This window comes from Chelonia mydas, chromosome 10 (assembly GCF_015237465.2).
Source record: "Chelonia mydas isolate rCheMyd1 chromosome 10, rCheMyd1.pri.v2, whole genome shotgun sequence".
In the NCBI taxonomy this organism is placed as follows: domain Eukaryota; kingdom Metazoa; phylum Chordata; order Testudines; family Cheloniidae; genus Chelonia; species Chelonia mydas.
Genome location: NC_051250.2, coordinates 11,278,202 through 11,292,817, shown reverse-complemented (window position 1 = coordinate 11,292,817; position 14,616 = coordinate 11,278,202). Strand labels below are relative to the sequence as shown.

Below are 14,616 nucleotides of genomic sequence, written 5' to 3'. Positions count from 1 at the left end.
GCAAAAAGAGGTGATTATCTAGTCAGTGTTCAGTTCCATTGGCTCTCTCAATTAATGAATACCAGATAAGCCAGACACACACTGCCTCACACAAAATGATTAAGTTTCTCTCCTCTTCTAGGAGATTTGTTTTAAGAATTCTGGTCCATTTTCTATAGCAGTAAATAAATAAACAGTCTTCTCTTTAGCTCAAGAGTGGTGACAATAGTGATGCGCTTAATCAGATTATTTCCAGTGCCATTAGTTCTGCTTAGATCTGAAAACTGATGAAAATACTAACAAAAGCAGTTTTAGTCCTGCTGCCCAGCTTCTCCAGGAAAATGCCCCCTTCTCCTAGAAAGCTCCTATAATTTTCACACAAGTTATTGCATCAAATAAATGAACCTAGGTCACACAGCTACATGGGAAACCTTGGACTGACTGCCAGGTCAGCAGAGCTGGGAGGCAGCCTTCTTAGCCCTCTGAAGGAAAGAAAAAAAAAGGGGGGGGTGGGGGGGGGGTGACCTGGCATTACCAAGACTCTGCTTAATTTGGATGTGGCACTGACAGTTCCAGGAAAGGAGCCTCATCCAGACATCAGCCAAAGAGACGGTATTTCAAGGGCAAATGCCTGTAAGGGTGATAAAACCCACCAGGACCTAGAGTTTCTTTCTTCCTTGAACCAACAAATAGGGTACAAATACTGAAGACAAGTAAACAAAATAAGGGATATTATTAACTTAACCTTTCTGTTGGAAAAACATTTCCCTAGCATGGTTAGGAGTAATGCAGAACACGACTATAGCTGAAGGATTAGTACAAAGAAAGCCTCCTGGAAGAACAGAGGCTTTTCCTAGTTAGTGTTCTTTGCACTAACATTTTGTTTTCACTGCTTCTTTTGTGTAGTTAGCTAGTCTCCCCACCATTAAAAAAAAATCTGACTATTCTGAATAAACTGTAAGAAAGATTTCTATTTCCAAGTATTACACTCTGTTAGAGGTGTCAGAATCTATTTCATGGAACTTCGGGAGATGAATTAAACCTTCCATTAAAGTTTGGTGTCACATGGATGCATTAGCGCAGTTATGATGTAACATGTCTTTCATACCTGTCATTACTAAAAATGTTTTATAGGTTATATTTCTGATATCACACTTATAATCCTGCAGCAGGCATTTCGTGAGTCCAAAAATTCTCAAAAGACAAACACAGAAGTTAAAAGCAGACATACATACATGTATATTTGCATTCCTTTGCCTGGATATTAGAGGCAATGATTAGTGTCTTCCTCATTGCATTGTTTATTTTTAAGAAAAGTACTAGAGGAAAAAATAAGCAGAGTCCTGCTTTAAGTTGATGGTGTGCCTTAAATTACTGTTTTTAGATGCACCCTTGCTGGTCCTTGAGTGGACCTCAGAGATCCCAGCCCTGGGCCCTACAGGATTATCCTTCTGGCTCAAGTGCACATCACACACTTGATAATGAGGAGAAGGGCCATCTGCCTAGCACCCCTGAAATAGGTATAGGAAATGCAGTTGCAGTAACTCATAGGAAGAGACAACTTGAATCACTCAAATTTAGTCTCTTGTGTTCAGCCATCTCCCCCATGCAGTCCAATGTGATGGAATGCTCAGGAATTAAGCCATTAAAACCAACTCACTGCTTAAAAGGGAGAGGGAGTTCATGAACAAATTAAATCACCTCCCATGACCCAATATAAAACAGGCCACACTGCTAATTGGAACTACAGGCTTTGTCATGAGGTTGTTATTCCCTTCAGTGTCCCACTTAGACTCATCTACTAGCCTGATGGAGCCTTCAGAACTGCTATGCTAAACTTATACTTGGTTGTGCCTGCAGAAAAGATAACCATTTCATTGAAGGGTCTGCTGCCCCTATTGAGGAAAAGCAGCAGCTTCAATCAGCAGCAGGAGTCTGTTACCTCCAAAGCAATTATTCTGTTTGGGAAAATTAACGGGCTCCAACCAGGCAAGGCCAAGTGAAGGAGGAACATAGTACATACAAGGTGCCTCCTGAGCGTGAGTTCCTTTGGTTTTTCAGGGTTATCTTCACTGTTATCAATGAGCTATTTAACTGGTTCCTGCTACTGTACCCATGCTGTAACTGCATACAGCTGAATCAGTGAACAGTCAGGAATAGAGGTTTCCCCCGTCTACCCATTTGTCACCTTTAGTGAAAATGAAGAGCAGCTGCCTAGTATCTAAAGTCAGCCTTGGTCATCTTGTCAATTAAGAGATATTCTCATTTCGCACAGGCCTGGATCACTGTGCAAAGAAATGAAATAAGGCAATGAGTTCACTGCCATTACCGGGCTCCTGTAGTTAAGACCTCTATAAACAAAGGAGCTGGAATCCCTTCCTTCCTTCCCCAGACTGTTTGATCAATAAGGCATTCCAAGATTGAGACGGAGGGTGAGAATACTAACAGACTGTTTCACAGAGAATTTTACCTCCTTCCACAAACATTTCTTGTTTCCAATCTCTGAACCTCCAGCCATCTGCAGAGTAATGTTTTTAATTCCCTATCAGTTTTACAGTACACTATTAATATCAGATACACACACAGCAGCAACACAGCCAAAAGGCTGGGATTTGGGGCTTTATACTTATGAAACTTCTTTAAAACATTTCATAACACAGAATTAAAGCAGCATTGTTTTTAACATCTCCCTTTATGGCCAATACCCTAATTGCTCCCTAGAATTATGTTGGACCATAAAACAGAGCTGGACTCTGAGCATAAGATAGATGTGTAAAAATAGTTAACCTTACCCTATGCTGCTTTGATAATTATCTCACCCAGCCCTAAAGATCGTTGTTCTTTAGGTTGCTATCCGAATCACATACCAACTGAATAGCCAGCCACTGCTCTCCAGAGGCTCATACAGCAAATGGTTCCTCTACCTATTACTGAATCACAGTTTGAGCAGCAGTTTTACAATGTGGACTTTTAGCTACTGGGGCTCAAATTGGAGGCACCACTCATTTTACTATGCTCCTCCATCTAGATTGAGAGTGACAAAACCAAAAGCCATTAAAGCACAGCTTGTGTAAAGTGCTCCATTATCCCTTTGTCATGAGGGTGTCATGGTGTGCAGCTGCTGAGTGTAATAAAAGAGGCATGAGCTCTTGCTTCCCATGGCTAGGAGGTATTTATGCAATGACCCCAAGGGAGGAAAACCTTGATTTCAGTGACTAATCATGTGTTTTCAGGAAGATCTGCAGAATGTATATGGAGGCAGGGCTGAGAAGGTCGAAGGCAACATTTTCTATTTACCTGGCTGAACCCTTATATTTTAAAAGCAGATGAGAATTAAAGACAAGGAAAGCTGTATAAATACATTAGCTTGTAAAACTAGGCTGCCAGCTGGACTATGTGTTTTATAGAACCCACACAAAGTCTTGCAAGGAGTCCACCGCTTTATGTAAACATCACTTTTGCTAGAGAGCATAACTATCCAAATGATCAAAATATTGAAGGAATACGATTTTCATATTTCAGCTTGCAACCTGGCATCTCTGGTAAATCCTTTCACACAAGTGTAATCGCTCCTAATACAGGATAAGTACACAAATTGGAATGATTCTGGTATAACAATCAGCACTGGAAAGTGAACAAAACTGGTGCTTAAGTGGTCCAAGGTAAACACTATTCTGGGGGATGACTGAAATTCACACTACTTTCTGCAATGTTGTTTTGGCCCGTTTGGCTGCTGAATTGAATATGAGAGGGTCCAGTTTACATTCACAACCAGAAGAAATAGAATCTCAGATAGATAAGATTAGATTAGACAGATAAAATAAAAACTTGGATGCTAGGAAGTACAGAAACAGCCAACAGAAGTCTAAACCCCAAATTTTCTGCGTATCTGAATTTCCATTCACAGCTAAAAAGAATTAAGACGTGGGATGAAAAAGGAGAGGTCACTGAATAGGCCTCTGTCTGAGAGAATTCTTGGGGGGAGCGGGGGGGGGGGGGGGGGGGGGAAGGGGAGAAGTGTCCTGTAGGGTCTTGGCTTTTCAGATCTTTGTGTCTGCTTTCCCCAGCATTTTATCTCCATTTCTAATACCAGTCTCAGGTACTAGTCCACCAGCATTACCCTCAGTGCCAGCTTCTGCTGCTATGCGGCGTATCTGAGCTGGTCACAACCCTAGTACTTACCAGTACTGAGCACTGCATGATCCTCCACCACTTTAGAGATGTAGGCATCAGGGTTAACGCAGAAGTCACTGGAGCCCTGGAGAGAAGAAAAAGGAAAGTCAACTACACCATACAAAGGTTCAGCCATATCTATGTCAGGGAATCCTCCATTACAGGCTCTCAAGTTTGGGAATATTCCAGAAGTCATCCATCTCACCAACCTCCCCTAAAAGCAGTTTCTACAGATCTATTGCCCAGCCTTGCAGCAGAGTGGAGTTGGGATACTAGCTAGCAAACTGCACTATGGAGGTATAGTTTCTGAACCTGTTTCACATGTTATTTACTAGGACAGCTACTGAAAACCAGAAGTCCTGTAAAGACACAAGCACTGGGAGTCATTTATTCATGTGCCTGATGAATCTGCAGTGTAGGGTGTGGGAAGGTTGAACCAGAGCCACTTACCACTGCAACAGCCAGCTCCAGACCCAAGGATCCCCAACTGACAATTAGAGCAAGCACCCCTAGAAGACATACCCTGCAGAAGGAAAAAAAAAAGACAGATAAGATGGCTGATGTATTGGCTCCAATTCAAACACCCAGATGCTTTAAACAGGGGCTTCTTGGAGTTCAAAAGTAATAACCAACCAGTCTTCATTTGTGTAATTAGCAATGTGAGAGAGACAGTCATAGCGTCTTGTATGCAAATCCTATTTGGAATACAGAAACTTGCATACCAGCATGCATTACTTACACTAAGAATGAAGCAGTCCAGGTCAGTAGTAACCAAAAGCAGTTAATCTAAGAGGTTGTTTAGTGGCCTGCATCATTTGATTGGAAACCTACCCCCACAAGCCTGTATCCAGTTCCTAGCAGGACACTGATTGACAGCCTCAGCAAGGCAATCAAGGATTGAATGGGCATGGAGACGAGAAGTGGCCCTTAGAAGCACATTGGCAAGGAGATGTTTGTATTCCTGCCATCTGTGCTGGACCTATTCTGTGGCGAGAAGACTGCGGTTTTAAATATTGCTAATCTGGCATCTCATGAGAACAAGGATGTACGAGTGTTTGAATTTACAAAGTCGAGGGGATACAAGGAAGGGAGGCATATCCAGAGTTACACACTAAAGGGCATGACTGGATCCCACAAAAAGCTCCCCCCCCCCCCCCCCCAATTACTGGTCTTGACACCTGCTAGTGGAAACAATAAGGATATGGGGAAGAGACTAGATTTACCTGGAAAGTTACTCTGTTTTAGATCACACCCCCTTCCCCAGCTATGCTATTAGATTTGCAAATCCACCTCTGATCTACCCAGGTACCACCCTTCACCTAACCTACCTATTCAGGCCCTTTTGCAGCACCATAGGTTTCCAAAGAGTAGTGGGAAAAAAAGACAACAGGACTTTTTGATCTAAACAGTGAAAATTCCAATAAGGTTTCTGAAATAAGTTGGGCTGTCAGCATTCAGATACTACCGGGCAGCTTTCCAGCATGGTGCCTGTGGACGGCAACATGCAAGTCCCCTCAAAGGGAGTTTTGAGATTCATTCCTTAGATATGGTCCTGACGTTCCATCCCCAAACAAAACCATGCAGCTAGTGGACTCTACACCATCAATTAATTTCTAGTCTTCCTGGTGTCAAGTACTCAGGGAAGCAAAGGAAATAAGATCCAACTTATCAGCCCGCAGCTCAGTCAGAAGAGAGTTAACACATCTATTACACGCTAGATTCAGATTCCTTGGCCAAAAGGGACCACTGTGATTCTCTAGTCTGACACACTGTGTAACACAGGCCCTAGAACTTCCCTAAAATAAATTGCTCTTGAACTAGAGCATCTCTCTTTTAGAAAAACATCCAACCTTGATTCTAAATTTGTCCGTGATGAAGACTCCAGCAGGACCCTGGGTAAATTGTTCCAATGGTTAATTACTCTCTCACTGTTAAAAGTTTACACCTTATTTCCAAACTGAATTTGTCTAGCTTCAGCTTCCAGCCATTGGATTGTGTTATACCTTTCTCTGATAGACTGAAGAGCTCAAATATTTGTTCTCTACACATAGGTATGTATAGACCGTAATTAACCCCTTAATCATCTCTTTGGTAAGATACAAAGCCTCTAGCAAGAGAGACTTTCACATCTCCAAAAACCAACCCATCAATTCTCCCCAGTTTAAGAGAGACCCAGATTCCCAACTAATGTGCTTCGTCTTTTGGGCCAGAATGGACTAGTTGAGATCCTAGCAGAATTATATTCCAATAGATGGAGGAGGAGCAGGAGACGCTAAATGTACATTAACAGTACCGTTATAATCTGGGGAAGAGGGTGGATGAAGATGAAAGGTGGCATTAGTAATCATGAACTAGTCTACCAGTTATCCCAAATTCTAGGTCTCTGGGATTAACACAGTCCGAGTGTACAAGAAGTCAGAGTATGATGGCTGTTTCATAAAAAAGGAAAAAAGCTGTTCATGATTTTGAGATATTTACATTTACAAAATATGGCAATGAATGTCAATGTAAATTAAATACTGAGTGCATTAGGATCACCTGAATAGTAAACCAGGGAAGGGCTATATTAGTTTATTGTACTGACATCATACCCTCATTAATGGCTAGAAGAGCCAAAATAGTTTATTGCATTTTGCAATTCATCAAATCATAACAAAATCAAGGGAATTGCATATAAAAAAAATCCCACTTTTCGAAAAATTTTGCTTTAATTATATATTGCATTATATTAGTAAGTGTGTGGCTTATTTCATAGAAGAAGTGAAGGCTCAGCAATACACAGCCTCTGGACAGCATTCTGCTATTCAGTCTGAGTCTTGCTCCACTTCTGGGCAGAGTGGTTGTGAAAATTATCAGGTTTGTATATTAACAAGGTTCCGCTGTATTGTGACATATGGATAGGGTGGTGGTGTACACTTTGCCATGTTCAGCCAATCAGTTCACTATAGAGCATTTGGGGTTTTAATGTAAATGAAGGGGATTGGGCCAGTAACTGTTTGACTAGAAGATCTACAACTGGCATTTCACCATCTTGCTTGGCTGTAAAACATGGGTTCTTTATTCTGTGAACTTCCTTTGGGAAATGCCTTAATTTGAGACTCTGCCTAATAAAGAATGAGTTTCTAATTTGAACTGCGGGTTTACCATCTGTGCATACATTTGCAATTTTGTCCCTTATAACGTACCAGGTATGTAATAATCTGGCAGGTAACTAAAGGCTGAATATACATTGCAATTACCATCATGCTTGGGCATTGTGATAAACATGGCCAAGGGGCCATCATGGTATCAAATTTTCATAACGTTTACAAATACAGTGTGATCCTAGCCAAATATGCAAGATGAAAACCATGTCAGAAGATGGCCGGGGGAATACGGTTATATTTTAACAGGATGTTCCAGCATGGTGGAAATATCTGCAATGTACATGTGAATAAAGTTGATCCACATGACTAGTTCTACTCTGACAAACACACAAAACTCTTGCTTCGCAGCAGTTTCAGTGGCCTTCACAGTGAACAGTTTCATGTCTGCTGAAGTGTCACAGCATTGGCCAGAGGAAAGGTAATATGACAATCAGGCATACTACCAGGACACGTGTGAAGGTGGAAGGCTGGAGACTGCATGCACAGTATCAATCACCAGGTTTAAACCCCACCCCAACATCCGGAGCATCAGTGGATTCTTCCTTTTAAAAGGCCATTTTAATCTCGAGATGGTCTTCAATTGGGGTGACAGTACCATGCATCGCAGCTTTCCGTGAGCCAGAAAGAGGTTACTGGTACTAACTGTTGGAATCAAGGTACTCTCAGGAATAAGCTCCTTGTCTTTTGGACACTAAAGCTGGATGTTAAAACAGATACAATAGAGTTCTTCTGCCAAAAAAAAAAAAAAAAAAAAATCTTCCTGGGAATGTATCCCAGATGTTGTCCTAATCCTGTCAGTTTAGAGAGGCTCTGCAGAGCATAGCTCTTAAGCATGCAATCAGCCATCATTGCACTCTACAAATACTACTCAGCAGCCCATGAATGGATCCGACGGCACAGTCCGAAGGACTCAACTAGCTATTGTTAATCCTCTGCCTGCCTTTCCTCAAGCACTGTCTCAGTGTCAGGACTTACCCAATGAGAATAGCCTTGGAATTTCTAATTAGTCCAAAGAGCACCAGCAAACAGATCAGGACATGGAACAGAAGTAGGCCCAGGTATCCCAGCCACCTGGAATATATAGAAACACAGATAGTCTGAAGACAAAAACTGGTGTCTAGAGAATAGGCGAGCATTTCTTGAGAGAGAAACTTGGCTCTCCCCTCCGCCCAGTCAAGCCTAGCAAATAAAATTCACTACTAATTACTAATGAACTGTACTACTCAGATCACTCTACAGTGTCCTCAGCTGGCTAGCTCTGCTACATAGGCATGAGAACATGTTTGCAAGAGTGACCAAAACATTAAGATGGTCAGTAACTTACTTCAAACTTAAAAGGGTAACTGGTCTATGCAGCTGGACGCTATATAGAAAGAGCGAATACAACAATAGTCCAGGAAGTTTAGTTTGATCTATGTCTGCCTGAAGAATAATAAGAGCACTTCTGGACAGAGGGGACTCCTGAAGTATCTCTGAGCACCAACTATCTATTCATTTCTCTCCCAAATAGCGATGGTCAATTCTGCACATCTCCAGCAGCTGCTGTGTAACAAGGCCTCTGTATCATGAATGCATTATAGTGTGTGGCAGGCCTTCATCTATAGAAAGTCCAGACAGCGAGGCAGAAAAGTGAAAAAGCTAACCCCATGCCAGCACCAGAGAGTGTGAGCAACATAACTTAATAGACTTTACCTGCTCAAAGTAACACTTCATCTGGTGATTAAGTCAAGTCACATCTGTTCTAACATGTTTTTACCAAGACTCAACACATTTTTGCTCAGGAAAACAATCCCAGTGAAGACAGACCTAAAACCCATGCTGGTGTGCAACAAATCTATAGATCAAGTTGCTGGAAAAAATCTTCACATGTTGATCTGACCTGAAAGACCAAGCTTTAGCATCCATCATGGCCCAACACACATACACACACACACACACACACACCCCCACACCCACCCCTCTCTCTTATGGATGTCACATCAGTGGTAGAGGCCAACATGTTGCCCACCTGTACCAGTCATATAGATCAATCTGAACAGCCAGTTCCTCTAATGACAGTTCCTCATTCTTCCAGAAAGGGATCTCTGTTGTTTGCCTGATCAAGTCATCCAAGAGGCCCTGGAGTTTCTGGATGACGTGCAGGTAATCAGTCTGTTTCATGAACATCTCCTCAAGGATCAGCAGGTTCGGTTCCACTGTTTGGTTCAGGGCCACGGCAGTGTCCAACACCTGTGGACCAGACAGAAGAACAAGGTAAAAAAACATTAACAAGGGAGTCTGCCAGTCTAGGAAGACTACCAGGGAGGGTGGAGATCGGGATTATCACTGCCAACAAGCGAGGAACAATTTCCAGATTACTGCACCAAGGCTCTTCCAGACTCGTAAGTTACCTGTGAAGATAAATGGTCCAATGAGGGAGTCATATCTTCTGATTCATTTGGCACTGAAGATGGAGGTAAGCCACCACAAGTACCACCATAAACCTAGCAAAGAGATTCACCAGGGCTGGGCAGGCAAGAGAAGCAGCTTATTTTCCTGCTTTTAATCAGGCTCCTTTGCTTTACTTTTGGGATGGATTGTAAAGCAGAGGCTTCCTTTTAAGCCACAAGTCAGTGTGCACTGGAAGCCGACTGTGGTGTTGGGATAACATTAGGCAGACCACAGCTGCAGAGGAGTAACAAAATGAAAGCCCCTAGAGAGAGCACACCTTAAGCACAATACTGCAAACCACCATATTTATTAACAGTGCCATTTACTACAGAGCTACTGTTCTCTGCTTTTGGCCTGGCACCTCTTCTGCAGGCGGAGGAGTGCTAATGAGAAGCTGTTTTTAACCACACACAATCGTGAGAGAACACTTCATTTAATATGTTTATTTTGCTTTGATATTTTTAAAAGCAATAGAGACTGAATAAATTATCCCCCTAATAATGGAAATTGTGACAAACATCACTCTATTCAGAGACTAACAAAAGAGGGACAGAGACACAGATGGAAACATATCTCTCTCTCACACACACACACACCCCCACACACACCTCAATTCCTTGCTACAGTCAGTCCTTCCCTGTACTTACCCGGGCTTGGACCCCAGCCACCGTGCGGTTTGCATGTCGCAGTGAGTATGTCAGCCGGTGGATGCCGTCACTGGTCTCCCCATTTCCATAGAAGCCAACAGCGATGCCAGCGCTGTGGAGAGAAGAGCAAGGAAGGGCTGGTTTACAGCAAGAGTTTATCTATGCAAGTTACTGCCGCTTCTTCCAGCGCTCCTACCCTCTCACTAGGATTTCCCTCAGGGGAACAGCGTGCCTTCAGCTCTGGGGTAATGACATTATCCCTATTCACTAGGACAGATGGAAAGATATACAGAACCGATTTGGTGAACCTAAAAATTAGATTTGATATGCTACACATGTAACCGTGGGCTCTGTTCAGTGCCTCTAGGCTGAGTGACATGCACCCTTTTGTTAGGAGTAGGAAAAGAGTAGTTAATGGCCCAGTTAGGAGAGTTAGTTGCAAGGCAAACAGAATTCAAACCTCACCATGGGCTATCCAGATTATATAAAAATAAAAAAAAAAAAAAAAAAAAATCCATCAACTAGCCAAGTTCTCCCCCAAGAATTATCCTGAGGTACTGTTTTGCATTGCTAAATAGGTGCTGCATTCCACCCTACATGCAGGAGAAGCCATCCACACCCACTGTTGGAAAGCCTTACTTAGGCCATGTCTATACGTAGAGCACTGCAGCGCATCTGGTGAATACGCTCTATACCAACAGGCCAGAGCTCTCCCGTCAGCATAAAGGAAACCCACCTCTGTGAGCGGCAGAAGACATAACAGAGGAGCTTCTCCTGCCAGTGTAGCACTATGCACATGAGCACTTATGCCGATATACCTCATGTTGGTCAGGCGGGTGGCTTATTTGCACCCCCGAGCAACATAAGTTATCCTGACATAGGCCGTATTGTAGACAGTCTTACTGTTGTAGAGAGCCCATGTCTCAGGCATCTGTGCACTAACTACTTTGCTCCAGACCCATCTTATTAGACCCCCTTTCCCCCCCCCCATTCTGAAATAAAAACTGCATCAGCATCTACTTTGACCAGTCCTCCCACTAGAAACCTTGATGCTGTGAGGATTATGGTATTAAGATAGCAGAGACTTGTAACCACAGAGACACAAATTTAGAAAAACTAAAAAGTTGATTTTCAAAGCAAGAGAATTTAGTTTGAGATTGTTCCGACTCTGACTGATGTCTAAGGGCTCTGGTCAGACAGACCCATTTTCCAGTCAAAACCATGATTGGTTCTTTTGGAATCCATTAACCAAAAGGAGGCAGAGCATGTAACCAAGGAACAGGAACAGCAATGGAAATGGGACAGGTATCTCCTCCAAGTAGGCGACACCTCCTTGCTTCCATCAGGCAATCACACCAGAGACTTTCAGTGATCTCCCTTTCCATTCCTCCCTCACCCAAAATCCATCTACCCAGTTCTGTCCCCAATGGGGGGGAGATGATGGAGAAGAGGTATGGAGTTAACCTAGACAACAGGTTGCCTAAATTAAGGCAATTCTTGGTGTTGTTTTTTTTTTTTAAACTTCTTGTTCCCATTTCAGATTTTGGGTCTTCACACAAAGATGGGAAAGATTCCTGGTGCTATGCTGGCCCTCAAGATGCCACGTTTACTTGTTTCATTGGGTGTTTTTAGGTCTCTAGCTAGTATTCAAGCTGAACACCTAATTTCTCTGCACCAACTTTCTGCCAATCCCTGGGTTACAGCCACTGCCCTGGAGGTTTGATGGCAGTGTAGGAAGGAAGAACTCCAACAAAAGCCTTCAGAACCAGTCAGTTGGTGTTGCTCCTACATTCAGCAGAGAGGTCACCGAAGGACACTAAGCACACCCTCCTCCTTCCAGCAGCTACCTTTTTAGAAAATGACATCAAACATCCTGAACAGTAGGTAGCCCAGAATGGGTTTGTGTGGGGAGATAATGGACTTTTGCACGTGAATCTGTCCTGGCAAGTATGCTAAGCTGTCTTCCAAACTGCTAGTTCAGATAAATTCCTCCTTTGCTGCAGAAAAAATAGCCTCCTCTCTCTAGTCTTACCATGTTAAAAAGGACCAACAGGACACTGTAGCTAGTCCTGACTGCATCACTACTTGGTTCTCACACATGCAGAAAACAGAAGCAGAGAAGCTGCACAGAGTTTGTGTCAGTCCCATGGATTTTCCCAGCAATCAGGGCCTTCATAAATTATGAAGGGCTTGGCCTGTAAAAACCTCAGTTGAGGAGTTTTCCACAAAGGGAGTAGATGACCTACATCCTGATTGCTTCAGGAAGAGGCAGAAGGCATACAATTCTAATGACATTTACAGTCCTAGTACAGGAAAGAGATTCAATTGAACACTTTTCCACAGAAGCAAGTTCATCATGTAAACGGAATTGGTAATTATACAGAGAAAACCCTCCAGATTCCTCCCCTGCTGGAATTTCTATCTTTGACACTAGCTATAACTCCAGGATGAGTGTTAGTTATGGGCAAAGGGAATTAGAAGCTGACAGTCCAGGACTGTGGCCTGCATGAGAAGAAGCTTGGAGCCATGTCACTGCACTATGCACATCAGCCCCCCGCCAACCCCATGCTTACTAGCCAAAGAAAGTAGCTGCAGACTGGGGGGGGGAGGGGGGGGCAGGCAGGACAGGACTGAGCAGATTGCACCGTCCCCAAGAACTGAGACAAAGTCCGCTGATTGTTTTGTTGTCTAAATTGAGTCCATTCTAAGGAATGGAGCAGCACAGATTTGATCCCTACAGTTTTTGTAGTACCACTATTCTGCAGCGAACTACAGCTGCATTAGAGTCACTCCTCCAGAACAGACTTGATCAGTGCAGGAGTCAGCTGCCTGGTTCTCAATATTCTCTGCACAGCAGCAGTGTTTTAATCAAAACAGAACAGAAACAGCACCCTTGCGCAGTAGCAGATACTTTACTTAATAATGGGGCACAGCCAGGTGCCTAAGCCAATTTTACTGTATCATGTTCAGTTTATAACTACTGACTGACTCTAGGCAGTCTAGCAGCAAGCCGCGCAAGAGACAGACATACGCTACGCCGTCAGAGGGTTCCCGAGCTGCGGCACTAGAGCTGCTGCAGTGGTTAATCTCTCACTTCCCTGACAAAGGAGGCAGATGTTCACGGAAGTGCCCTTCTCCCACCAAGAGACAGCAACTTCCCTGGGAAGGAAATCTATTAAGACATTCAATATCAGGAGTGAGGATAAAGGAAATTCAAATTAAAGATACCACTGAAGTTTGCAAGTCAACATGTGCATCGTACATCCACTGTGGGCTAAAGACAGTATTAATTACATCACCAAGAAGATGTATTTAATATTGTTCTTTGTCAATAAGAACCACTGAAATACAGAAGTTCTTTTTACAGAAGCAAGTTTCACAACATGTCTGTTCCCTTTCCTACCACAATGGGGGGAAGGAAGCTCAGTGCCTGCAAGGGTTGCTGTGCTCTGGTCCCAGCTGTGAGAGAGAATGAGCTGTCACAGGTCAGGGGAAGGCAGCTGGAGATTAGAGAGAAAGTAATGGGGATGCTGCTGTGGAATCCTAGGAAAAAAAGATCTGTTTTAGTAAATATTCTTACCTAGATTATATAAACAAACACTAATGTAATAAACTGCTAAAAAAGTACACTGTGCATATCATAGCGGTGGCTCCTGTCCTGCGGGGCTGGCTGGGGAGACTGCCTGCTCCAAGTGTGGTGACCTCTGATCACAGGGTCACTCACTCAAATTTGGCCCCACTCGCAGCCTGTCATTGTGACAGAGGGGTGGCTGGGCCAAACCTGAGAGTGTATGACCTCTGCAGCAAGGAGCAGAATCCAGCCAGCCCTGCAGGACAGAGGTGTAGGAGTCACCACTGCGGGAGGTCTGATTTCGGGTGCCCATCTAAAGCAGCCTCTAAGAGTCTCAACACAGGTGCAGTGTTGAGAACTCCAAGTAAAATCTGAAGCTGTGGATGCTCCACACTCCAAAAACTGGGCTCAAGGCAATTCAGCTTGGGCACCCAAAAATGGTGAAACAAAATTAGAAACCACTTTTGAAAATCTGTGTCTTAGCAAGCATTTGCCTGAAGTTTTGTAGGAGCAGTGTGAGAGAGAGACACACACCCCCCCGACCGACTGGCCACTGGGCTGTGTAAATGGAGGCACTATTTGCCATCTGCTGGAAAATTTATTTTCTTTGTATTACAACGTAAAATATTTGTTCCATTACGCAAACCAGATATGCATTGGAGAACACAGG

At 43.3% G+C, this 14,616-nt stretch overlaps 1 protein-coding gene across 4 annotated transcripts in view; it reads right to left on the bottom strand.

Moving 5' to 3' along the window:
* TTYH3 (tweety family member 3) overlaps positions 1–14,616 on the bottom strand; it is a 99,577-nt gene that overhangs the window by 32,235 nt on the left and 52,726 nt on the right. For all 4 annotated transcript variants that reach the window (XM_043523685.1, XM_037910070.2, XM_037910072.2 and 1 more), the window contains exons 3-7: positions 10,376–10,487; positions 9,307–9,527; positions 8,274–8,369; positions 4,603–4,675; positions 4,162–4,237 (exon numbers count right to left, since the gene is read on the bottom strand). In XM_043523685.1, the coding sequence (XP_043379620.1) occupies positions 4,162–4,237; positions 4,603–4,675; positions 8,274–8,369; positions 9,307–9,527; positions 10,376–10,487 (578 nt within the window). The remainder of the gene's footprint in view (positions 1–4,161; positions 4,238–4,602; positions 4,676–8,273; positions 8,370–9,306; positions 9,528–10,375; positions 10,488–14,616) is intronic.